The sequence below is a fragment of the Rhinolophus ferrumequinum genome, chromosome 27 (assembly GCF_004115265.2).
Source record: "Rhinolophus ferrumequinum isolate MPI-CBG mRhiFer1 chromosome 27, mRhiFer1_v1.p, whole genome shotgun sequence".
Taxonomy (NCBI): Eukaryota; Metazoa; Chordata; class Mammalia; order Chiroptera; family Rhinolophidae; genus Rhinolophus; species Rhinolophus ferrumequinum.
This window is the reverse complement of record NC_046310.1, coordinates 2,641,937-2,667,610: the sequence shown is the minus strand read 5'-3', so window position 1 is coordinate 2,667,610 and position 25,674 is coordinate 2,641,937. Positions and strand designations below refer to the sequence as shown.

At 43.8% G+C, this 25,674-nt stretch overlaps 1 protein-coding gene across 2 annotated transcripts in view; it reads left to right on the top strand.

The window, feature by feature from the left end:
- Nucleotides 1-25,674, top strand: part of NEK7 (NIMA related kinase 7) — a 106,220-nt gene that overhangs the window by 24,910 nt on the left and 55,636 nt on the right. For both annotated transcript variants that reach the window (XM_033099616.1, XM_033099615.1), the window contains 2 exons: nt 9,502-9,585; nt 21,710-21,850. In XM_033099616.1, coding sequence (XP_032955507.1) covers nt 9,529-9,585; nt 21,710-21,850 — 198 coding nt within the window. In that variant the 5' untranslated portion in view covers nt 9,502-9,528. The remainder of the gene's footprint in view (nt 1-9,501; nt 9,586-21,709; nt 21,851-25,674) is intronic.

The window sequence follows — 25,674 nt, the reverse complement described above, 5'->3', positions numbered from 1 at the left end:
TGGGAACATGTGGCCAGTTTTCACAACAAGTTGCAACAAGTATAACAGACTCTTAGCGAGGCCTGGAAATGTCAACATACTTCCATCTTCCTAAAAATATGCCCTGTTTTCTCACAAATTGACAAGCAAGCCAACCCGACTGTCAGAGTAGTGGAGTTTTTCTGCTAGTATTTTTCTCTAATGCTTTTAGATGACTTAAGCTTTAACAAAATGCATATTTATTGAGGATGCTGTTTAATGAACAGCTAGAATTAAAATACAGTTTTTTCTGCTGGGTATATCACCTTTTGCCATGATCACGTGCAGGCTGGTCTATTCAGGTGTGTGTGATCACGCAGCGTGTCCACCCAGACAGACCCCGCTGCTTGACGCTCTCGGGACCCCCGTATTGTCTCCCCAGTACTGGACGTGTGCTTGAGCCTCTGCTTTGCTTTCCATCCCGGTGGCAGCTGCCTTTTCTGTGGTTTTTCGGGTTATTTTTGTTGCTAGACTGACTGGGTGCCCTCCCTCCAGTTTGTACTTAACTCGTGTTGCGATGTTGAGATCCATAGAATTTCAGATAGTGGTTCTTGTGCTGTTTGATGTCTGGGGCATGTTTCATTGTGTATAATTTCATTGGTGGACGTTTTGGTGGAAGAGGGTGTATTTGTGTGCGTTTTGTGGTGAGGAGGGAATAACATAAGTGTAAGTAATGAGTCCACCAGGATTTAGTATGTAGGAAACACCTAAATTTTTAAGGTAGCCAGGAGAGCCACAGAACAGTTCAGCCTTACTTTGGTATACGTTTAATAGGCCTGTATTCTGTTTTATCTGATTGATTCATTTTATTAATTTCATTGGAAAAACCAGGAGTATATAGTGGAAACAGGCAAGCTCCGAGTTTAGAAGAGAGGGTTTTATAGATAACAAGGGCCAGTGTTTCTCAGGTCTCAGATTTTCACTGTGCCAAAATGGGCCAAACAGTACTTCAGATCAAGGGGGTGGTAGGCTATGGCCTATGGGCCAAATGTGGCCACTGCCTGTTTTTGTAAAGAACGTGTTATTGAAACACAGCCACTCCTCTTCCTGTATATATCGTCTGTGGTGCTTTGCCACCGCAGTTGAGTAGCTGTGACAGAGATTGTATGGCCAGGGAAGCTTAAAACATCTCTCTGGTGCCTTACGGAAAACGTTTGCTGCTCCCTGCTTATCAGATGGAGTGATTCAGGTCCTTTTGTCCACTCCATCATTGGTATTCTAAGGAATTGACGATAGATAAAATGGTACATCTTTTCACTCTTCTCTCTTGTTCTTACTTAATTTTTCAAGGTGCTTTTCTGCCCGCATCTTCTCTCTGGAATGTCACCCTGTTGATCGTCTGTGGGAGAATGTAGGCGACACGGAGACACTCAGGGTTTCTGCAGCAGGGTGTTGAGGCAGCAGCGAGGGTGGGAGGTGTGCTTTCCCACACAGTGACCAGAACAAGAAGCCCTTGAAGGTCACATTCGAGCTTAGTTCAGCACGTAGCACACACCGAGACTGGTTGGCACAGACTCTGATTCAATGCCACGAGCTCCGGGAGCCCTTTGTTCAGAAAGGCTTTTAATGAACTGTGTGGCAATCACCAAGACCACTGGAGTTTGAAGTTAGCACCAAACCAACATTTCATGTGTGAAGACAGGTTATTACAATCATTCATTTCAGGGCATCCAGTCTGCTGACTCTTTTTGGCTGTCCCTAAAAAGTCAGAGGTACTTCAGCCACGTCTGTTTCCAAACCCGAAATAACTTAGACGCGGCCTCAGCAGCACCCGAGCTTCGCATTAGTTACACTGGCTTAGGATGGAAATGTTCACAGGCATCAATCACCACGTTCAAGTTTTACTGCCGCGTAGGTGTTGTCAGGAATATGAAAAAAATGTGCCCCGGTCTTTGTTCCCAAGGAGCACTGGAGAGGGCGGCCTGGCACTCCCATCGCTTCAGCAATCCCCTGTCAATCACGGGGCGACTGCTGAAATCCAGTGTGCAAACTCATTAGTTTGGAAGGTGTTATTTTTGGGCTGGAAGTAGATGCCTGCAGCGCCTCTGCAGTGCTGTGTGCACAGCCTCCCAGGCAGGAGCGGTCTTCAGCTTCCAGGTTCTTCTCCCGTTTCCACCACGCTGGGCTTCCCAGCAGTCATTGCAGCCGCCGAGCGGCTGCACCTTCCCGAAGCCCCTCCCCCTGTGCACGGGGCCTCCTGGTCCGGGATGGGAGGGCTCAGGAAAAGAGAAAAATCTGTTGGGAAAAGCCTCCCTGCCACATCTTTTTCAGTCTAGAATTGTCGTGTTTGAATTGTAAGTGCCTTCGGAAGACAAAAACATTTAATACGAAGTGTTCATGAAATCTCACGTGGCCTTTTTAACCATTTGTCCCCACTGCCAATAATTTCTAAAGTCTGTTTGATCTCTGTGATTGGAATTATTCTACAACATTGAAGGAGTTTGAAATAGATGATATATCACATCCCCTTAGATTCAGAAATGTCTCAATCGGATGTGAGTGTCAGAATGTCACACATTGTGTTTGCTTAGGGCCAGTCCTCCCACCCTGGAGCTTGGAATGATCATCTTGGAGCATCGGTTACACTTGAAGACTTGTTTTTGGGAAAATGTTTTGTATAATGAAGAGAATGAAAACGTGTTCTCATCTTTTAAAAGAAACAGTAGACTTTGAATGAATTTGTCCCGCACCTGGACTCGCTCCTGGTTCCAGCCCCAGGTCTTCATGCTCATGGAAGCAGTGCCCACATGCTTAGAACTCTGTTTCCGTAGCGTTTCCTCCAGGAGAAGCAAGGATTTCTGTTGGTGCAGACATTGCTGTTTTCCATGCTGTGTTATAACGGGTTTAGAGGGAAGGAGAGGAAAGAGTACAATTTGGAGGACTTGTAAGGGCCTTGTACTATTAGCTTATTTTACCGTACAGTATAGGATTTGGGATTTGCTAAAACAAACACAAATTTATCCTGTATAATGCTTTTAAAGATATCCACATTTTGGCATTTTTGAGTTCTAATAACATGACCTACTGGCTTTTGTAACTCAAACTATGTTAAAAAGTGTAACTTTAGCCTCAGAATTAAGTCCCGGAATTTAATAAGGCAAAACCAAAATATTAATAGAAAGTTTGTATTAAGCAAATTCACTGGGAAGTGCGTTATAGTAAAAGCCACTACACTGATTTCAGGAAGTCTGTAGATGTGAGAGATGATTCATGGCTGATGTGTGCTCATGTTGATTTTGGGTCCATGGCCCCATGATTAATCTAAGGATTCTGTTCCATCTGCTACAAAGCCTTTGCATCGATGTACATTAAGGTGGAGGGTAAAACTGAACCAGCAGGTGTCAGCAAGAACCATTATAAAAATGTTAGTTGTGATTAGCACAACCTTTAGTTTGTTACTTTTCAGTGATACTTCCATGTAAAACAACTTGAAAATGATATTTCAGTGGACATCCGCATTCTAGTGTAGAATCCTTCTTTCTCAATATGTATCAGTGCTAACGGGAAATGATCAATGTTTTAGAGAATACGTCTGAAGTATAGCAACAGCTCTAAAAAGATTTAGTTCAAAGAAAAAGATGTTTGCCAAGTGCTGTGAAATTTTCTTCCTTTCAGTGTCTTGAAAAAAATTCCACATAAATTATCCCATATCAAAAAAGCTTGTATTTAACAGTTTAAAGATTTCTCTGTTTATCCGTGTTCTGCTGTTTTCAATATTCCATTCCTGTTGACTAGTTATGAACCATATACATATTGTAGGAATCCGTAAACATCTGTCCTCATGGGCTTAATTTTCCCCTGAAAATATGGCATTTACATTCTTTCAGCATACAGTGAGCTCTTTTATTATATTTTAGACCTATTCTAATTCATTGAATAGGCAGAGGAAAGTAATGTCTAATGTCTAGTTTTCTACAAAATTAAAAGGTTCATTACATGTCTCAGGTTACCAAAACTTTTATTAGAAAGCTTATCTCTTTATTTCCTTCCCTCTCACTTGCTGACTTGACAAAACTACAAACCCCATAGGCAAATATGACATCCAGTTTTGTGATTATCAGAGTAATAAACAAGAAAAGAATGACTAGGGAGCACATCACTGAGACCTCAGGGAAGGTGTGTGGGATGCAGGACGATCTGAGGTACTTGCATTTTCTTAGTTCTTGTCATACCAAACAATGACCCATTCTATATGCATCTCTAACTTATTAAAATCTAACCTTCCTCAGCAATCCCATTCCTCGGTATTTACTCCAGTGAAATGAGAACTTGAACCTGTATGTAAACATTTAGAGTGGTCATAGAATTGCCCAAACTGGAAACGATGCAAGTGTTGTTCCATGGGAGAGTGGGTAGGCAAAGTGGTACATCCATACACGGATGCTTAAAAGCCCCTACTTTAGGTTTATCGGTGTTTCCTTATGCTTAAGTTCAGGGCCTGCTATTTAGGCAGGAATATCACAGGAGTGTTTTCTTCTTAAGTGGGTCGTGTCTGGAGACACATGATTTCTATTTAACTTTGATCTTTTGGCCAAGGTGATGTCTGCTATGTTCTCTACTGTAAAATTACTTTCCCTTTGTTAATAATAAATACGTTTTACATGTGTGGGGAGACACTTTGAGACACAGTAAATAACTTGTTCCACTAGTTTAGGATCCATTGGTGATTCTTGCCTGAATCAGTGATTTCCCTGAAGACTGGCAAATAGTAATTTTTAAAATTCCATCATGCTTTCTTTATTAGATGACTGTCTTGTAAGGAATAACTTCCCCGTTTTCCCCTGTTTATTAATTTATATCTTTATGGACTCATGGGTTCCTACTTTATTCAATGGCTTATAATGTTACTCTCAGTGATTGCAGGTGTGTCCAGTGGGACTGCTCCAAGCTGGAGCCATGCCTGTCACATGTCCACATTTTCTTTGTCCAGTGCCATTTTTTCTGCCACAGCACGATGCTTCAGGCTCAGCTTGTACCTCCCCAGCCCTAGCCCCGTAGTTCACAATCTCTCCAAAGAGCCCTGACTCATGTAGGTGGAAAATGGCATTTAGAAACCAAGATTGAATGCTAGATGAGTTTAATGATTTTTCACTATAAACACTGAACTTGTAGTGCTCTAGAAACATCCATCATTCTCTTCAAAGAGCTGATAGTTATCTTGGTAGCTCTTAAAAGCTTACTCATAATGACACAGAAATGTATGAATGAACTATTGAAGCTGGGAACTTCTGCTTAATTTTCTTTGCCTGGTTTGATATGGAAATCTTGCTTGATTATGGGAAATACTGGATGACTCAGTCAGTTAAATGGAGACGAGAGGGTGAGGTCAGAAATATTCCTGTTGAATGGTGACTTTGGGGCCAAGAAAAATATTAGTTCTGGATCTGAGTATTTCGACTCTGCCAAGTATCAGTCACCCTAAAATTTCCATGGTATCCTTTCAGTTTTGAGGTGTCGCATGTACATAGTATTAAGCCAGTGACTTTCTTTTGGATGAGAGCAGTATTGCTATTTTAATACGGCCGATCCTCTTTACTGTTATTCATAAGTTGTAGCTATTTTGGTCAATGAGATACATCTTATTAATATTTTCTCATAGAACATTTAAATGTTACATGTAACTAGAGGTTTTACAAATAACCTTGATGATTGAAGGGCAAGTTTATTTCAAGAGAAGGAAACTATTAAATAAGTTTGAACTAGTATACTTCAACTCTATAGAATTCTAAAAACTCAAGAAAAGAAAAACTTCCAAAACTGTTTATCTGAAATCTCTCTTCAGATTGGTATGCATGTAGTTTCATATTTGAGATTTCATATTATGTCAAGAATTGGTTATAGAGAAACTGGATAGCAGGATGGAATTATTATATGTTAGGAAATAAAGTGTTTTTAAATCAATAGAATCTATACATACCCTTTGTTAGTCAAATTGGATTTATTCTAAGCTTTAAATTAAATTAGAAGTTGAATTTGAAAGATTGTAAGATTGACTGGCCTTTATGTCTCTACCATTAAGTAATTTTTGTTGTATGATGAAGGAAGTATTTTTCTTTAAGCATTTTTTAATATTAACTATAACTTAAAATGTTTTCTGTCTAATGGATATATATATATATATATAGATATAATTTTTTTTTGACAAAAATCAGGATCACAAAGAAAATGTACCAAGTGATTTTCTTACAAATATATATTTAAGCCTCAGTTTTTTTACTCTACTATGTAAATTTTAATGTGATATTTTATAATTGACAAAGAATCAGGTTAGTGTTGAAATGTATATTGGTTTATTTTAAATCAGTGTCTGCAAAAAATACTAAACTTTTAAAGGTGAATTTCACTGAGAATATGTATAGCATAGAATAAAGCTTATTTTGATTGAGATGTTGTCTAAGCTGAACATATTAACAGTGGTTGTTCAAATAATATTTAGGAAAAAGTATACACTCATGATTTAATTTGCTTATAATTACTTCAGGGTGTCTAAAGTAAATTTTCATTACTTTAGAAAGTTTATAAATTTATTAAAATATGGGAACTAGGAAAGGTGGAAAGTATATAAAGGTATGGTTCTGTGATGTTATTTCAGTGTTCAAAATAAGATGGTTATCTATTGTAGTGTCACTGAAGACTATTATTTATTATTTATGGTATATACAATATATTGTGTTTTACTTAATAATTTTTTTTACCAGGATCATATGAATATTGAAAATTTAGCCCACTGACAGACACAGTTTCTTAAAACTAAATAGTTTTTTCATTGAGTTAGCTTTTATATCTGAAATTCAGATTCCTAATTTTATAGTTTTATATTCTGCAAAATATTTGGCTAGCAACAAGAGTAGGGGAAGATAGTTTCACTTTAATGTGTGCTGAATTTGTGAATATATATGAAAATGTTTGTAGTGTTTGAACGATTTGGGAGGACTGGAACATGTTTTAAGAGAACTGTTTCAAACACATCCAAAAGCTTTCACTAATAAACAGCTAATTGGTATGACAATTACAAGACAACGTTTTGAACTCCTCTCCTTCCCCAAGGATTCTACTTGGCAAGTGTTGGCTGTTTTAAACTTTATATATGAAGCCTTACCCCTGATAACTCACCTTTAGGTTTCCTGCCTCTTCCTTATTCTTGCCCTTCCTGACACCCAGCCTGCTATGATTTCTCCTCTCATCTAGTGTGGAGGTGCCACCACCGTGTCCTGTGTCCCGAAAGCTAGAGATGACTGTTACAGTCATCTTTAACTCCTGCTTTTCTGTCACCAGCCATATCCAATCAGTTACAAGTCCTAAAAGCTTAAGCGTGAGCAACTCTGAAGTCTGTCCGCTAGTCCCCGTTCCCGTTCATTTTTCGTTCCTGCAGCAGATGTTTAGTGCCAGGTGCTGGCCCGGAAATCAGCAGGGGCTGAAGACAAGGTGTTGCCTTCACAGTACTTGCACGGTAGCAGAGGAGATACACAATGAGCAAATAACAAAATAAACAAGTAGAAACTGTTACCATTGCTCGTTAGAAACAAGAGTGATCAAGTGAAAGATGACCGAGCAGTACTGTGGAGAGGGGGTTAGTGCAGCCTTGATTTTAAGCCAGGCATTCAGGGATCCTGGGCCAAGAGGACAGAAGTGCAAAGGTCCTGACGCCGGCAGGAGCTTAGACTTCCAGAGCCGAAGGGGGTTCAGTGAGAGAGACTGGGGTGAGTTGAGGTGGGAGGGGTGGGCCAGGGATTATCTACAGGGACCCACGGTTCTGGGCAGGGAGTTGGGATTTCAGTCTCAGAGCGCTCAGCATGTGGTAGGTGGATCTGTGTTTTTAAAATATCACTGTGAAGAGAATGGTGTAAAAAGAGAGACCAATTTGTAGGTCCCTGGTGGCGGTGAAGTGACACCTTGTTTTAGGTTGTATTAATGGTGAGGGAGGAACAAGGACAAAGTTGAGATATATTTTGGAAACAGAACAAATGGCACTTACTGATGTGTTGGATATGGGAACAGGGAGATGAGGGAACGGGAGGAATACAGGATGAATTTTGGGTTTCTGACAAGACCAGCTCTTCTGAAAGTGTGGTCTGTAGACTTCTGGATGGTGGGGTAGGGGCTCGTGGGGTTCTTGATACTCTTCGGTGTGGTCTGCAAGGTCAGAACGATTTTTGGAATAATACTAAGACGTTATTTGTAAAACCACTGATGCCTTAGCTTGAAGCAGTGCAGTGACACCACACTGTACTAGTCTTTGTTTCTTTTGCTGTTACACAATTGTAATAAATACAAAACAGTGACTTTCATTTTAAAATGTCCTTGATGAAGCAGTAAAAGAGTAGTATTTCTATCAAATCTTGACCTTTGAGTGCCTGTCTCCTAATACGTATGGTGAAATGGGAGGTACTGCTAATTATATTTGTAGATATGCCTCAGTGTAGTGCAGTGTTTTTATATCTATCTATATCTATATCTATATCTATATCTATATCTATATCTATATATATGGAGAGAGAGAGAGAGAGAGAGAGAGAGAGAGAGAGAGAGGCAGTAGAGGTGTCACAGTTGTACTTTAGAGCAGGGGGACCACCCCAAATAGCCTAGGGAATCAGGCTTCAATGAAAACGTTGTGTTATGTCACATTCCTGGTGTAATCTTGCTGCCACGCTGTGTTATCAATAGCTAAAAATAATAAATAAAAACTACATCAGGAAAAACAAAAAAGAGCCGAGGAACACTTGGCGTTGCGTGGAGTTAGCACAGAAGCAGGTCCTGCAGGTCAAGGGCCCCGTCTCGTTTACGGTCAGTTCTTGATTCCTGTGAGGGCTGTGTCTGGTCTCCAGCCTGTGTTTACGGAATTAATGGACTGAATGTTTCATAATCACAAGCAAAGCGTGTATAAAATAGTAAGTACCCACCTATGAGGACTGCCCTTTTAAGTTTAAACCTGGAAGTCCCGGTGAACATGATAGTTGGACATAGAGAACGAAAGTGCTACCATTTGTAAGCTGTGAAGATGGGCTGCATGTTAAGGGTGTAGACGTGGAGCATAGTTATCTGGGGTGCAGACTGTCAAGCATAGCTATAGCGGTGTAGACCGTCGAGTGTGGTTACAGGGGTGTAGACCGTCGAGCGTGGTTATCGGGGTGTAGACCATCGAGCGTGGTTATCAGAAGTGTAACATGGTCATTTCCTTCTCACAGTGGGGAGGGGAGGGGAACCTCTTGGATCAGTAGGTACCTCTTGGATCAGTAGGTACAATGGAGAAGAGAGAAGTGCATCTCGGGAAATAAGTTGCTGACATACACTGCTTTGGAGAGTGGAGATGGCTGAGCCGGGCAGTAGTTGCACAGCTGAACAGAGCTTGGGTGGAGCAAATGGCCGATCTGAGAGGATGCGCTCCCTTCACACCCTTTTGAGCATGAGGTACATCTCTACGTGGAGAACAACGTGACTTGGTAGCGACCACACTACTTACGTGTCACCTTCCCATTTTTGCAGAGTTCTAACGTTCCTGCTCCTCAGACAATGGATGAACAGTCACAGGGGATGCAAGGGCAACCTGTTCCTGAGTTCCAGCCACAGGTAAGTGGTTCTCACGTGCTCATGCCGACTAAGTGTATGTGCCTGTGTTTAATATGTGTATTGCAGCCCCTTTACGAAATAGAGTAACCAACGGGCTACGTGTGAATGTCCAAGCTTCAGTCAGAATCGTTTATATTTTCAGACCATATTTTAGAATACTTAGTCCTCATGTCCAAACTTGAAAAGGGGGCAGCTTTAGCTTTTCCTGTTCTTGGCCTGACCTGTCGGCTTTGAATGCTAGTAGCAGGCTCAGAGAGAAAAACCAAAGGTGAGGCCATGCCCAGGTGGGGGGTGCCTGTGTGTTTCGTCCCTGTCCTTGCTTTGGCCATGGGATCCTGGGTTGTCCACACCTGTCTCACATCAATGCCACCCCTCACTCTCTCTGACTAGTAAGTAGTATGTTTCTCTGTTATGCAGTTGCTTGTTTTTTGTAACGTAAAGTGAAGTAAAACGAATGTCTCAGTAAAAAGTGAACACGCACTATTGAAATTCAGTATGTAGCATCCAGCGTTCCTACGGATGCCTGCGCTCAGGTCCGTGTGTACTGACACGTTTCAAATAAAGGCGGGGCAGCTCCTGGTTTCGTTATCCTTTACGAAGGCCGCATTTCTCAGCCTGCTGTTCAGAGGTGTCCTACACTGTGTCTCGGTGTTTCTCTGCTGACCTCTCTCACTGGGCTGAGATAGCAGTTCTGAAATTGTTGCAAGACTCGATAGGTGCAGGCAGGTAGGTTTAGGAGACTTGGGTGGACAGCTACCTGTATGGCGGGGTCTTTCTCAGAGCTCCTCTGATACTCCTGTGCACTTTGAATGCCCACAAAGAGGCCATTGGTTGTAGTGTTTTCCAAACTTACTGGATTGTGGGACCCTTTCTTTTTTTCTTTTTTAAAGCACATCTATTGACTCCTCCCAGGGCGAGTGTCTGTGAAGCACAGTTCAGAAAACACTGCCCACCAATAAACCATGTCTTCTGCCTCTGGGACTCTGTTCACCGTGCATCTTCTTCTCCTCCATCTTCCTCTCCAGTGTTTGAAATCCTGCCCACCTTCAGAGCCCATCTAAAAGGCCGTCTTTACCTCGAAGCTTTCCCCGATTTCCTGAATGTAGCGTCTTGTCCTGGAAACCTGATGGTGCATTCCTTGTGTGTCTCTCCCAGTATTTCCCACATCTTTGTGTCGTTTCCTGTGGACATTCTCCTGATCTGTCCTGTTGGGTGAAGAAGAAGGCCCCAGGCGAGTGCGGCCCCTCATGGGGAGTAGTGGAAACCAAGCAGGGACCCCTTCAGATGGACACGTGTCAGTCAGCCCTGGGCTGCTTCCTTTGTCATGCCCACCTGAATTCTCGCTTAGAGTAAGGCCAACATTTTAATTTCAGGATGGTTCTTGGTGGTTTTAAATGTATTCCATCTGTTGTGTTATGGTCCTAAATGATCAAGATTAGAGTAAGGAGCGTGTATCATTTAGATATAAACATATCTTGTGCAAGTTTTACACATATACACAAACACTGTTGTTTCATATTGTTTCTAGCAAAGACAGTAAAAGAAGCACCTCTAAAAATTAGGTGTTTGTATTATCATTTTGAAAGTCACAGTTTTGAACAGCCCTAAGTTTCAAAGGGAAAAAAAAAAAAAGGACTTTATTTTTTGTCTCCTCCTGGCTCACCCACCAGGAAAGGTCGGGTGGCAGTGGGAGGCAGAAATGAAAGTAATCATTTTCCTATGAGACACTGAGCTACCACACAGCATAAATTTCAAGGTTATGTACGTGGTTCTGCATCTCTTGTCAGGCTGTTCCTTTCCTGTATGCCTCCTGTTGCTGCTCCTGTGTGGGTGGGCGTGGGTCCCTGCTGGAAATAGGCAGGTGTCACCCCGGGGCTGCCCGTGGCCAGTCGGGGAAGGGAGGGGATCTACCCCTCTCTCTTCACACTGATGGTGTGAGACAGTGAAAGAAAGATTACCTGACAAGAGCTTATGGGCGTTATCGCTTATTAAGTCTTTGAAAAATGTTTCTGCCCTCAGTTGCAGTATTTTAAAAGGCTGGGAAAGGACAGCCCCTGCTCAGGGGTTGACAACCTTCTTTTGTTTTGTTCCTCAACACTGGCCCGAGGAACGCAGGCGACATGGCAACAGATGGTTAGCTGAGTGACTTCTTTCACGTCTGTGAGGCTAACATCAGCATGGACGTCAGCAGAAAACCAAGGCAGTCAGCCTTCTGAGTGCTGCAGACCCATTCTGTTACAACGATGAGTGATGTATATTCTTGGCGTAGCTTTCCTGGTTTTTGTTCCGAGATGAGTACTCTGAGCCCGTAATGCATAATACGTGGCCTCATTTTTATAAGTTTTAGAATGTGAGATTTATGTATCTTTATTAATGTTTCTTTGCATTACTGTCATTCTCTTGAACTTACGGATAATTTTTTCTATCAACTTCTCTTTCCTTCTTACCCCCTTCCCTCCTTTCTTTCCCTCCTACTAAAGCCTACAAGGACTGAAAGGGTATTTTGACTAGATTTTCATCCTATATATCTCATTGCTTTAGGACTCTTGTTTATGGAACAATGGATTTAGCTTAGTACTATTTTTTTAAATATAGACTATATAAAAGATGGTGACAGAAATAATAAAATACTTCCTTTTTACTCTGAGACTAATTTTAAGCAATGGATGTTTACAACTAACATTTTGTGAGTATTTTGCCCTGTGCTCATCGAGGGAAGAGGACTATAGGTGCATTCACTGTTTTATCATAAAGTAAAATACGAAACAGTTATAATCAGACTGCAATTCGAAGTCTTTCTGGGAGTGGATAGAGGAAGGCTTAATTTTATTGTACTAATCATCAGGTATTAGGTCATACTTACTATTTGTAAATTTGAAGGTATCTGGTGTAACACTTTGACTACCCGTGAACGAGAGAAAGCGTCCCAGGTCCACAGGTAGAAAAATAGCCATTCCTGCTCTTTACAGCTTGGAAGGTATGGGGGTCTTGGCTTGGAGTCTTCCGACCCACCAGTAAGGAGGCTGGCAGCCCCCCTGCAGCCACGGTGAAGTGAGAGAGGAGAGAGGAGACGGCAGGTGGTTCCCCAGGTGCTCTGTGGGCCAGCGCACACGGCCCCGTGGACGCGCTGGAGGGGGAGGGTTTAGACCTGAAGCCACGTCACCTTCCCCTCCCTTCAGCTTTTCTTACAGAACTTTCTTTATGAAGGAAGGGTCATCATTCAGCTGGCTTCTTTCGCTAAATTGATTTTGCTGAGGTGCTTGTCATGCAGCATTGAGGAGAGCTTCTATTTTTGGAAGTCTTTATAGAAATATAGATGCAATGGTCTCCTTCTAAAGACTTACGTTACTGAGTAACTGTATTGACAGAGGTACAGGAGCGTGCGCAGCAGCCATTTGGGGGAAGAAGACTTTTGCGTAGTTCACATTCACGAGCGTGACCCTCAAGCGGACCTGCAGCCGCCCAGCAGTTCTGTGCGCGGTCCCTTCACTCTCTGCTCGCCTGGGGGCGATTCATCCGTTTTCTCCTCAAACCCCCAGCTGTTGCATTGAGGCCTCTGCCACCCGAGTGAGCACTTGACCTTCCTTAGAGCCGTTATCTTCTGGCCTCTTCACCACCCTAACCTTAGCTGAAAGCTAAACATCCATAAAACAATTATTGACCAAAGTTAGAAATTTTGGTATTTCTGTCCCCGGCCACATTTATATAGAATACATTTAATTATGCATCCTTTTCCCCGCTTGACTGGATCTCATTCAGTATAGGAGAACAAGGGGATGGAGGAGAAGTTTCTAGAAGAGTTATGATGGGGTGTCCAGCAGAGGATGAGGGGAGAACCTGGAATAGTTCAAGTCAACACTAACCCCGAGAAGCCGAAAGCGGGGAGACTGAGCAGTGCCTGGGAGCAGTGCCCGGAGTGAGTGTGCACAGCAGGGGAAGGCGGAGGTGGCCCTGGGGACAGCAGCACGTGTGCAGGTGCGTGTGCTTCATCATGTTTGCAGCGTGAGCCCTGAGGTCCGGTTGCCAGGGTGAGTTCTCAGACTCCCCACGCGCAGCTGTGGACGGAGCGCGAGTTTCTACACATCCACGAGCCTCCCTCTTCTCAGTGAACGCGGAGAATGGTAGTTTTAGCTTAGAGAGTTGATAGGGAGGTTTGGTGTGGTGCGTGGCGTGGTCAGCATGCTTCGGGTGACGGGGACGACAACAGTGACAGTGACAGATCCCCCCAATGACTGGCCTGGTCCACAGGTCTATCTGCCCGTGGCTCGCTTCCCCGTCACACTGTGTCCTGTATTACACTTGCATGACCTACGTCCTGCCACAATAGCTTCTCCTTTCGTCTTGTTTTGTCCCAGTAAATGGCATCACTGTCCATCCAGGTGCTCAAGCCGACAAACTGATGTCTCTGTCCATCGCTGCGCGCGTCCTGGGGCAGTCCTCAGGGCCACCTGCTCGTTCCCCTGCCTGCAGGTGCTGGACTCCTAGGTCAAGCCCGGTGCCGTGTCCAGCCTGCTCCAGTCTTGCTTCACTCACCTGCTCTCAGGTCTTTGTCCAGGGGCATCGTGAGCCATGCGAGAAGGTGCACTGGGTCCCTGTGCAGTGCTCCTTGCTCCTGCTGGCCCAGCACCGTGTGATTTTGTCACGCTTGTCCCTAGGACCTCACTCCTTACCATATCCCCTGTCCCCGTACTCTAGCTGGCGTCCTTTGTGCTGTTCCCTGAGCACACCAGGCTCATTCTGTTTTTCAGACGCTTTCTCCAGATGTTCTTTCTGCTCTTTGCTTCTGGTCTTTTAATCTCACCGTAAATGTCACTTCCTCAGCAAGGTCATCCTTAATGACCCAATCTAAAATAACCAGCCAGTCATCTTCCTGCATAGTACTTAAGGTGCAGAATAGTACTAGGTGCTGTTAGGGATTTGTTCATTGTCTTTTTATTATGTATTTGTTTGTTTAACCCCCTCCCCTGTTAATATTTGTGGAATAAATGTTCGAACACCTCTTGCCTCTGTTTCTCCCTGTCTCTGTGTTTCTCAGGAAGAGGCTTTTTCTTGCCATATTTAATTTTACCAGGTGGTGCTGCTGGAGCTCGTGGGGGATAGGGCAGATGGGAGTCTTTGTCATTAGTTAACTATTCTGCTCATGATAAGCTGGGAAGATAACCAATATTATTGGTTACATAATTTGGGTATAGTAATTATTATGCTGGGTAGTGTAACTAATGATGATTAAATGATACAAATACCAGGGTCTTATAAATGTTTAACTAGATAATTGGTTATATTTAGTCACTCATTTTTCTTTTGCTACAGTGAATTTCCTCTTCATTTGAGTAAAAAGACAGTTATAATGATTAATGGCATATTGTTCAAACTGGTGTAAATCTCTGACACTTAGTATCTTTAGGAATACGTTACTTTTGAACTAGTTCAATACATTTTAGGGAGATAATTTTTCAAATAGGAAGAAGCATGAATCATTGCTGGCACATGCGGTGTTGTGTGTGTGTGTGTGCTTTGTTTTTTCAAATTGTTCAAAAAACAATGAAAATGTTTTTTCGTTTTCAAAGTGAGGTTTGTGTAAAATAATATATGACAGCGTTGTGTTAGATATTATCAAAAGGATATTCCAGTCTGTGTAGTTTGCAGATGACTAACATCTTTTCCAAGATGATAGGATGAGCTTTATTGCTAACTAAAACTGAAGGGCATTTTGAAGTTTTGTTACTTTTAAATTTTGGAGAAATTCAACAATATTAATATAAAATATAAAGTAATTAGTTTGCATAATTGGTAACATGAAAATCACAAGTAAGAGATAAATTTGCAATAGCAATGAAAACCTTATGAATGATACTAAATATTGCAATTAATACTGGCTTGTACATTAGATCATTGGTAACAATACCTCTAGGAATTATCAGCACATCATTTTCTCCCTGGGGAGTCTGTCGAGTCCATGCTGTGGCTCTTTTAATTTCCCCAGAGAGAATCATCATCATAATGGTATCCTGAATTATCTTACTGCTTAAATGTCCTTAGCTTCAAATTTAAAGCAAATTAATTTAGTCCTAGGAAATTATTAATTGGTTAAAGAGTCTGCACCTGTGAGAAGAAGAGCCAGTGGCACAGCAGAATGAATTTTATTTTAAAAGGAAAAGTATTTATGTGAAGGAAGCAGTAAACACAGACTGACATGTGGAAGTTAATTCCCATTCGTTAGCCAGCTCTGGTGTTGTGTGATTAGAGTGGGTTCAGATCAACACGAGATTCGTTAATAAGGACCCAGAACGCTCAGGGTGCTGTGTAGGGCTTCGTTCACGCTAAGGGATCGTTTCTGAGTTGTCATCTGTAATTTTGAGTATTTACGTTTCTGAGATTTCAGAATGCTTTTATAATATAACCTCTGAGTGTATAGATTCAGATATCTCAAGAGGCTAAACATAATGATTTACTACAAAAATGGAGTATGAATGCTTCCAAAATCAGTTCTAATTTTGCCTTTTAAAGAGTTGGGCGTGTCTCATAGTTAGTAATTACGAAGTAAACTAACATTAAAAAACAACCTGTAGGCTTATGTTATCCATGTTAATTAGTTATATTTTAAGACTTCTTCTAAAAATGAATCTGTTTGAAAATACTGACATGGAGTATGTAGTCTTTGTTTAGTCATTTTAGAAGCTGCTGTGTGCTGAATTCACCACGCCCTTGCTCAGCGCTCTTTTGTCACGGAGACCAAGCAGTTTCAAAGTCCTCGGGTTTACGGGCTTCTCTTTAGTTTGCCTGCAACCTTAAACTTGAAGCGTGTTCCAACCAGATAACCCGGTTGCCACCCAACATGATTTTATGTTAAATGCCTCCCCCCGCCCCATAATTATTAAAAGGACGTTAGGCAGAATAACTATAGTTAGATATACTGCATTGTCACCGAAGTAGCCCATTACCCAAGGGGTTAGGCTGTCTCCATTCATGAATCAGGAAGTCAGTCCACACGATAAGTGGGGACTCCCAGTTGGAGGCAGAGCCCAGGGCTGGGTGGTATTAAAACTCCTAGTAAGTAGGCCATTGGCTTCGGGGAAGTCTAGCAGCAGACAGGCAAACTCCAGTTGTGACCCAGAGAAAGCGGGACCAGGCAAGAAAATTGAGGTAGAGACTAAAGAATTTTCATCTGGAAAACTGAGGTCATTCAATGAGGCTCACCAGACACGAGAGACCTACTGTGAGAGTGAGTTGGTGGAAAGGTGTGACTGCTGGCTCTCTTGGGGGTGGAAAGCCCTAAATGACATGGACACTGGTCATGTGCTCGGCTCTGTCCTAGGTGCTTATTTGTAACTTCACTCGGACACAGGTCATTGGGCAGGCCCGTGGCACAGAAGTAGGAAACGAGGCTTGGGAAGCTTGCCCAGTTCAGAACGGCACTGAGCGTCGGAACTGGCTTTGAGCCAGCCGACTGAGTCCAGAACCGGGCACTGTGGGACCTCATTGAGCTCTCCGGTGACACCATGCCGAGGTCAGGCACTGGGGCGACACTGGAACAGTGACCAGTGCTTCCGGTGTCCCTCAGGGTCAGTGGGTCACTACCAGTCTCCTTTAATGGGGGTTCAAGGGAATTGGGTTTTGCGCTGGGAAGCTGATAGAGGCAGAGGCCTGGCCTCTCTGCTGAGGTCTGGAGTCTTCCCCGCTGCACTGCTCTGCTTCCCGGCCTGGTCACGGTCATGCCCGTCCGTGGTCACGGTCATGCACGTGTACTTAAAGCTTTCTACGTTCAGGAAGGTCTTCCACTGACATTCACTTACTCAGTAAATATTTATTGCTAAATAAGTAAACAACTTCATGGCATCTGGATACAAAGATAAAACTCGGTTTCTGCCTTTGAGAAACTCAGTGTGTGGAGGGAGAAGTACATATGTGTACACAAGTAACCGAAGTCCAGGGAGACCCAGAGCCTAGCTCGGTGCCCGAGTTGCTATACCTGTTTTTGGAGCTGTGTGGCGGCTGCCAGCTCGTCGGGGAGCAGAAGCAGGAGGCGGGAAAGCTGCCTGAGGGAGCTGCAGAGCCGACCTCTGAGCCTCCAGGTGGAATGCCGGTTTGCCAGGTGTGGAGGGCGAAGCTATTCGGGAGGCGTGGGGACCAGCCAGTGCCTTGCGTGGTAAGGCCAAAGAGCGTGGGGCACTGGGGGAGCGAAAGGTGTGGCTGGCGGGTGAGGCCCACGGCCAGGCGTAGAGGTGACTAAGAGCCCTGTCACAGGTAAGGCCCCACTGTCCTTATTTGTAGTGGGAGAAACAGAGCAGCCGTCTTTTACTGTGTGAACGTTGGAGATCCACAGGTGATTCATAGCCAATCCAAAGCCATTTTGTGCAGCTCAGGGAAATACCTGGTCATGAAGGGACTGCAGGTGACCGAGACCCAGTTTATCCACCGAATTGAGAACGGGGAAAAGGCAGATTTCATTTGGTTTGTATTTCATACTGATTTGAATCTCATTATTTTGCTGAGTGATTTTATTCCCAGTATAGCTCAAATGCTAAACGAAAAAAATAGGGGGAATTGGACATTATTCAAAAAAGAGAATATAGCTCTTTCCTAAAAATAGTTCTTCTGTTGAGTGGGCACGCGTCTGATGATGCCGTCTTTTTGTTTAAAGCACCTACTGCAGTGCTACCTACGGTGGGATACAACACATGAGAATGAGGTATGGCATCCAATCCAGTCGCCCAGAATCACTGCCAGGTGTGTGTAGTACCTGTCTGATGGTCTCCTACAGGAGACCTCCTCCTACACAAGCTTGTTTGTATACAAATTGCAGTGTAGCAAAGAGACCCACGGGTTGTTAGACATGTGCAGCTACGCTCCTTCTCATGTCAGCTCTCCACGTCTACACTGGGTGACAGGACATGGGAGCAGATGAGACAAGCTGTCACTCACCCACACTGTCCTTTGAAGAAATGCCATGGGGGGAGAAAGGTTCGGCAAATGGGCTGTGAAGTTTACATACAGTGCCCACTGTTAAACAGATTACGTCTAATGAAGTGTCTAATGCTCAGGCCATATCAGCCTAATCCTTGGTGGCAGTTCATCCCTCAACTGCCAAAAAACACCGCCCTCTGGCCCTCTCTCGCCACTCTGGCCGCCGAGCACAGGGAAGTGCCCGGTCTTAATAAACCAAGACAGTGTGTGATCTGACATGCAAATGTAGGTCATTGCATATGTAAATGTGTGATTACAGCCCTGAATGCCAAAACACATTAGTGAGACTTTGCTCTCAGCATGCGGCTGTCTGCCTGCCTTAGCGGTTCACGCTGATATTTGTCAGTTATTGCGCAGACAGAAGATGGAATTCCCAGTCACATTTAGGGGATATGGACTGGGGGGGTCGTGTTCCTGCAGATGGAGCTGTGTTGTACTGCTGAGACGGACACGTTTGCTTCAGGAGAAAGAACGGTCTGTACCCAGATCGGAGAGGAAAGGGTTCTGTTTCTCAGATACTGCAGATGAGACTCGTGTGTCAGTACTTTTTTAAAAAAAGCTTTCTTAGAAGAGCATAGGCAATTAACAAAATCTCTTTCAATGAAACTTTTATTTAAAGTTAAGAAACAGATTACAAAAAGAACTCTTAAAATGAGTAATAGCATGGCAAGCTGTCTCCCTTCACTTGATAATTTTATTTTTCTTTTTCTTATAGTATACACATACTTTCATTTTCATTTCATTTTTAGCATGCTTTTCTAGTCCCAGTTTTTTTTTTTTTCCCATTAAAAAGACGACATTGAAAATCTCTGGATCATCAGGTAGGGTTCCATAGTGCTGGGTCGTCATGGAGGTGACTCTTTAGTAACCATGGCAGCAGAGCAAAGACTGTCCTGGGGGTCAGGAGGACCAGGTTTGGTTTGATTGCATCTACTACAGAATGTCAAGAGCATTGACTTAGATGGCGTATAAAGTCCTGACACATAGGACCTGTTGAGCCGGAGGCGCCAAAATGGAGCTTTCTGTTGTTGTAGTAGTTGTTTCTGGTACTCGTTAATAGGTACTTACGGGCTTATGCTTATTAAATGAATTTGTGACATTTCTTGTATTCTGGTTATTTCACATGTCTTCAAGGGAGAATGGCATTTTTTCTTGTCCGTATTTGGATTTCCAGAGGAAAGAAAAGCAATGTACAATAACAGAAATTATTGCCCCTTTTTTCTCTTTTTGAGAAACACTGTATGTGAATCACAGTGCAACTTTAGAAGAATTTTGCAGAGTTTTCGGTAGCATGATAGATGTATTGAAATTAGCAAGATAAAATGTATGAGGGGTTAATATAAAGTACTGCCCGTATGTAGCCTTCTGCATGAGTGATGGGGTCACCTGAAACCAGGCCTGTTTGAAGGGCTAAGAGCTCAGGTTGGATTTGATGTTTATGAACCAGTGCTGTTTGATTGCACTGTTAGGTGTTTAGTGTTCAGCCTCCTTAGACAGTGCACTAGTCAGGCCCAGGAGAATGTCCCGTTTCTTCCATGTTGGTGCGGAGAGGGGAGAAGGTCGGGAAGGATACGAGCAGAGCGCTTAGTGGTCTGGAGAGAGTCTTTATCGATAACCCAGGCGTCTTGAAAAGGCCCATGCATGTTTAGCCAGAAAAAAAAAAGTTATAAACTAGAGTATTTTATCATCTTTTCTATAGGTGCAGATGCTACAAATAGATTGAGTGTCGTGAGGAGCTTAACAGGCAGTATTCCTTGGGTGTATGTTGTAACCTCAGCAACACAGTGTCTGACTGGAGTGGGTGTTCGTTAGCATTTACCCTGTGACTGAGTGAATGAATAAGTGAGTCCATGAACAGAAGAACGGGGACGATGAATAACATAGCGAAGGCACTGCCTGGCTTTTGGCTCCCTTCTCCATATGCTAGAATTTTCTCTCACGGCACAGCGAAGAGCCTCTTCCACGTGCTTGGGTAAGCTCTTTTGAGCAGGAAACACTTCTGATTCATCTCTTTCTCTAGCAGCTCTTACAAGTGCCTGGAACATAATAAGGACTAAAAAGTGTTAGTTAAAAAAAAAATAACTTTTTCCATTAACAACAAAAAAATATTGTTTAAAAAAGTAATTATGTACTAAGTGGAAGAAACCAATCTGAAAAGGCTGCATCCTGCATGATTCCAACTATGACCTTCTGGAAAAGGCAAAACGAGACAAAAAGATGAGTGGTCGCCAGGGGTTGGGGGGAAGGGAGTGATGAACAGGCCGAGAGCACAGAGGCTGCCTAGGGCAGTGAAATGACTCGTTACGACACTATAATGACAGATAACGGATCATTATACATTTGTCCAAACCCACAGAATGCACAGCACCGAGAGTCACCCTAATGTCACTGTGGACTCTGGGTGACGATGACGTGTCGATTTGGGCTCATCAGTGGTGACAAAAGTACCACTGCTGGGGCTGTTGGTAACGGGCGGCTGTGCGTGTGAGGAGGGCAGGGGGTATGTGGGAAATTTCTGTACTTCCCACTCTTGCTGTGAACCTGAAACTTCTCAAACAAAATAAACTTTTTTTTTTTTTTTTTTTTTAAAGTAATGATGTGGCAGTTAAGTCCCTGCCCCTGGAAATGTGCTTTGTAGAAGTTAGATAACTGTCAGGAAGCGCACAGGTATTCATGCATTAGCTGGCAGGTTGGACAAAATGAATATATATATTTATTTATTCCACTTCAACTCAGAAGTACTTTGAAAAAGAAAAGAATTATCAAAGAAGTACTCGCTTGCCCAGGACGTGTTTGTTTGCTGTGAACTAAGACAACTTATAGAGTTCCTATCCAAAATTTCAAAATCCTTCTCATCCCCTGACATTTCATATCCCTCTTCTTTGACTGAGTTCTTTCTTTTTAGCCCTTTCTATCTCATACACTGTATGTGTGTGTTTTCACATTTACCTTGTCTATTATTTTTCTTCCCCACCAGAATACAAGTTCTTTGAGTGCAGGACCGTCTGTAGCTCGCTGGCTGGAACAGGGGCCAGTAACTATTTGTTGAATGAATGGGTGTCTGCAAGCTTCCCATAGTTCTCACCTACTTATGTGAAAACAAGCGAAGGTTGCGTGTATATTATGTGACTGAAAATTTTCTGACTTTTTTTAATTACAGAAGGCCTTGCGACCAGATATGGGCTATAATACATTAGCCAACTTCCGAATAGAAAAGAAAATCGGTCGCGGGCAATTTAGTGAAGTTTATAGAGCGGCCTGTCTCTTGGATGGAGTACCAGTAGCTTTAAAAAAAGTGCAGGTAAGATGATTTCCATTCTATAAATCACTGTAACGTCATACTGTGTGAATAACAAATAGGGAAAAGTATGTCCTGATAGATCGGGAATTGACCGTCCTACGCTGGGAATTCTGGAAAGGAATAATGACTGTACTTTAAAAGCTCAAATTGAGGATAATACACAGTGGAAATTAATTTTCAGTTTTACTGTTGCCTCTACGCTTTAAAATTTTAGATGGTTTTGTTCACCCTGATTCAGTAATGACTGAAATGATCCTAGAAAAGCTTCTGCAACTCTAGATTATGAGGCATGGCTCCTAACTGGACCTGTAACGAGATGTCGTATCCTTAGCTGGAGCTGCAGCTGGAGGCATCACGGTAGGAGATTAACAAGTAGCAGTGAAGGTCAGGGTGAGGCATGAAATTAATACAGAGACCACACTGGCAACAAACGAAAGGAAAACTGAAGCAGATCAAATTAGGGGCCTGATGTCGTATTTCAAATCTCCATGTTGCATCTGTGTCATTTTACAATCAGTCGTGGTCTCCAATCCCGGCTCTTGTCTGTTTTCCTGGATTCTTTCCTGGATTCTTATTTAGCATGTCCACCCCCACCCTGGCCCGCAGTGCTCTCTGGCCAGAGCCCTGGAAGTTTCTTCACCCTCAGAAGCCCAGAAACTCTAATTCACTTGCCCTCTGGTCAAGAAGACACGTGTCTCTCTGCCTCTGAGTATGTTTGACCTTGTACAGTTGTTCTCGTGTCTTTCGGGTGGTTGCTGTTCACACTTGCCCATAACCTGCCCACTTCCCCCTGCAGCCTGACACCTTTTTTGTGTGGAAATCTGTGAAACCCAGGTTTCCTTTTTTTTTTTTTTTTTTTTTTTTGGTTTTAACTTTTTAGAGGATCAGTATACTTTCAACAGCCATTACAGAGATGAACAGTTTCACTTACATTTTTAAGGAAATAGTAAATATTTATGAGAGATTTTATAGGGAATATATGTTAGATAAAAAGAATAATAGAGACACCTCATATCTTCCACTCAGCTTAAGAAATAAAACATTAAAGATAATTTTGACCCACGTCTGCCACTCCCTTCCCTCAGAGGTAACTGTGTCCTAAATTTTATCATTCCTTTGCTTTCTGTACAGTGTTCCCCACATCTGTATGCATTTCTAAATAAGTCTATTTGCTTGTGCATTGTTTGAACTTTATATAGATGTCGTCCCATGATCCTTTGCGCTGCTGTGTAGTTCTCAGTGGTTCTCTTCCCGGTTGCGTGCTGTTCAGGTTGTTCAGTGTTTGCTGTTTGAACAACACCTCCGTGATGCCCACATGTCTCTTACCTGGTGCAGACATCTGCCGAAGGATCTGGGATGAGACACATTAGAACCACCATCCAGATGCTCAGCTTCATCTTCCAGGCCCTTCGTTACTTTGTCCTACACCATCAGGCTCCACTTTTTCAAGGCCTTTGAAAACCTGAGCTCTGGTGGCTTTCCTGCAGGTCTGCCTGGGACCTATATGTGGGAAGCAGGTGTGGGTACTGAACGCAGGTTCCTTCTCTGAACTCTTAAGGGCTCTGAGCCCGCAGCATATGGCTCTGACCAGTCTCTCTGAGATCAACCCACAGCCTCATGTTCATGGTCCATTCGCCAAAGCGAAGACGGTGCCTTAACTGATGGGCCAGTTTTGAAATTCCGGGTGCCAGCTTTGCTTCTGTCTCTCCCTGCCTCCCTTTGCTGCACCCCCCGTCCTTCTGTTCACGGATTCTCTCCACCGGTTCATGATCACAGTGTGCAAGCCTTCGGGAATTGAAGAGAAACAAAGTAACAGGACTCATGGGACCCCACAGAAGTGGAGCAAAGACACCTCCAGTCAGAGGTGGGTGCTCTGATGGGAGCACGGGGTGAAGGGCAGGTAGGCATGGTCTTCACAGGGGATGTGAGCTGGTCTCAGAACCTCAGTTCTTTGCGTTGGAAGGTTGTCAATTGTTTTGATCTGGTACATGTAATTCCTTGTATTGTACTCAGCTCATTGATTAGAGCTAGAATTGGAATTGGTTTTTATTTTATCAATCTTATGACATGGTGTGAAGAGGTGCAACAGTTGAGGTCAACAAAGACTTGGCGACGAGAAGGCAGTGACCGTGGTGTGGTGTTGGAGGCAGGCCGGGTCGGGGAGGTGAGGAGTCCATCCTTGGGACCGCAGGAAGAAGCGGACCCAGGTTTAGAAGACGACCAGGTAAAGGCCTGGGCCGCGGGACAGACTTGGCTGTACTGAGAACAGGTCACCGTGACCTCACTGTGCGAGTGGAGTGATGGGAGAAGTCGCGTGGGGTCACAGAGCGAGGTGGGCCCAGCTTTGTGGAGCTTTGCTTAGGCCATGAAGAGAGGTGGTCAGTCACTGGTATGTTACCTGGTGTTATAAGGGTCATGGCTCGCCATGGAAGGAGTTCCCGCGGGTCTGCTAACATCTGGCCTGTGTTTTTAGAGATTGCGCAGACCGCTCTGCAGGAAATGGATTCACCCTGTTCAGTACACAGCACGAATAAGGCCAAACATTATGAATTGAAAAATGTTCAGCTGCTAAGTAAATAATGTGATTGGCTAAAAATGACAAAATATGAGATTTTTAAATTGCTATAAACATTAGAGCTAAAAGAATGCAGAGAAGCAAAGTGATGTCACAGCTGTCACGGAGGAGGCAGGTGCACGAGGCGGTGCGTCCGACCTGCTTTCCAGGTGGCTCTTCAGTCACTGCGGTAATGAGCTCGCCCTTCCCGACAGCCCCACTTTCTCACAGCCCTCTCCAGCATGAGATGCTTCTTCTTTCCCAACTTGGGGTACGGTAGAGTCTCTTCTGTAGGGCAGGCCTTGCTCTGCCATTCAGCCCTCATCCTACACCCTCCGTCCCTCACTCCTCCATCTCTGAGGCCAGTGCCATCCAGCTCAGTGTCGTTCCCGCCATGGTTTCCGCCATTGTCCCCACCCGCCACTCCTCAGCGCTGTTTAGAAATACGCTTTGGGCCCCTTGCTGTCATCTTCCCTCAACGCCGTCCCGGGCACCATGTTGCTGTTCCTGAGACCAGGGCTCATGGCCTCTCACTTACGCCAGGGCACTGCCCCCTAGGTCCACCACATGTCGTGGCTTACCCTGCATCTCTTCCGTGGCACACGCCCCAGGACCTGCTCTCACTACCATTCCGGGTTCTCTCCCACTCCCTCCTTCCCAGGAAACTCGTTCTTTGACTTCATCCTGACTGCACGCGCGTATCCCTTTTTTGCAGACCTCATATTAAGATCTGATTTAAGGGTTAACTTTCTTGGGCCCTTGTCAGCTGTTGGAGTGATGTGAACGCTTCGCCTTTAGAATCTGCTCCCGTCCTACTGTTCCCCAATCACGGCGTGTTTGGGGAACACTGTGCATTTCTTCATTTCTCTGTCCCACGGACCCTGTTCTGTGTCCCACAGCACAGACAGGCCACGTGATTTCTGGGAGTTCTGCTTACCTTTCTTTAGAAATGCGCCCTGTCACACTTGGCTGTATTTTAACTACAGTGTAAGAAACCCCCACATCAGTGGATTTATGATTACGATGTTGTCCACAGTGGACGTTAAACATTACTATTCTGAAGCCTCAGCCACAGCCCTTGTATATCCATGCTCAGCCGAAAATGTCATCTCCTGTGTGACAGGGACACTCTGCTGTGTGACGATTGCACAGCCATCCTAATGCATCTTCTCGTAACTCTCCCTGTGCCCTGGATGAAATCCTTCTCTTCTTCCTCCTTGCAGACTCTCGCCAGCTGCCCCGTTTTGTCCCCGTCAGCTGCCTTCTCTGC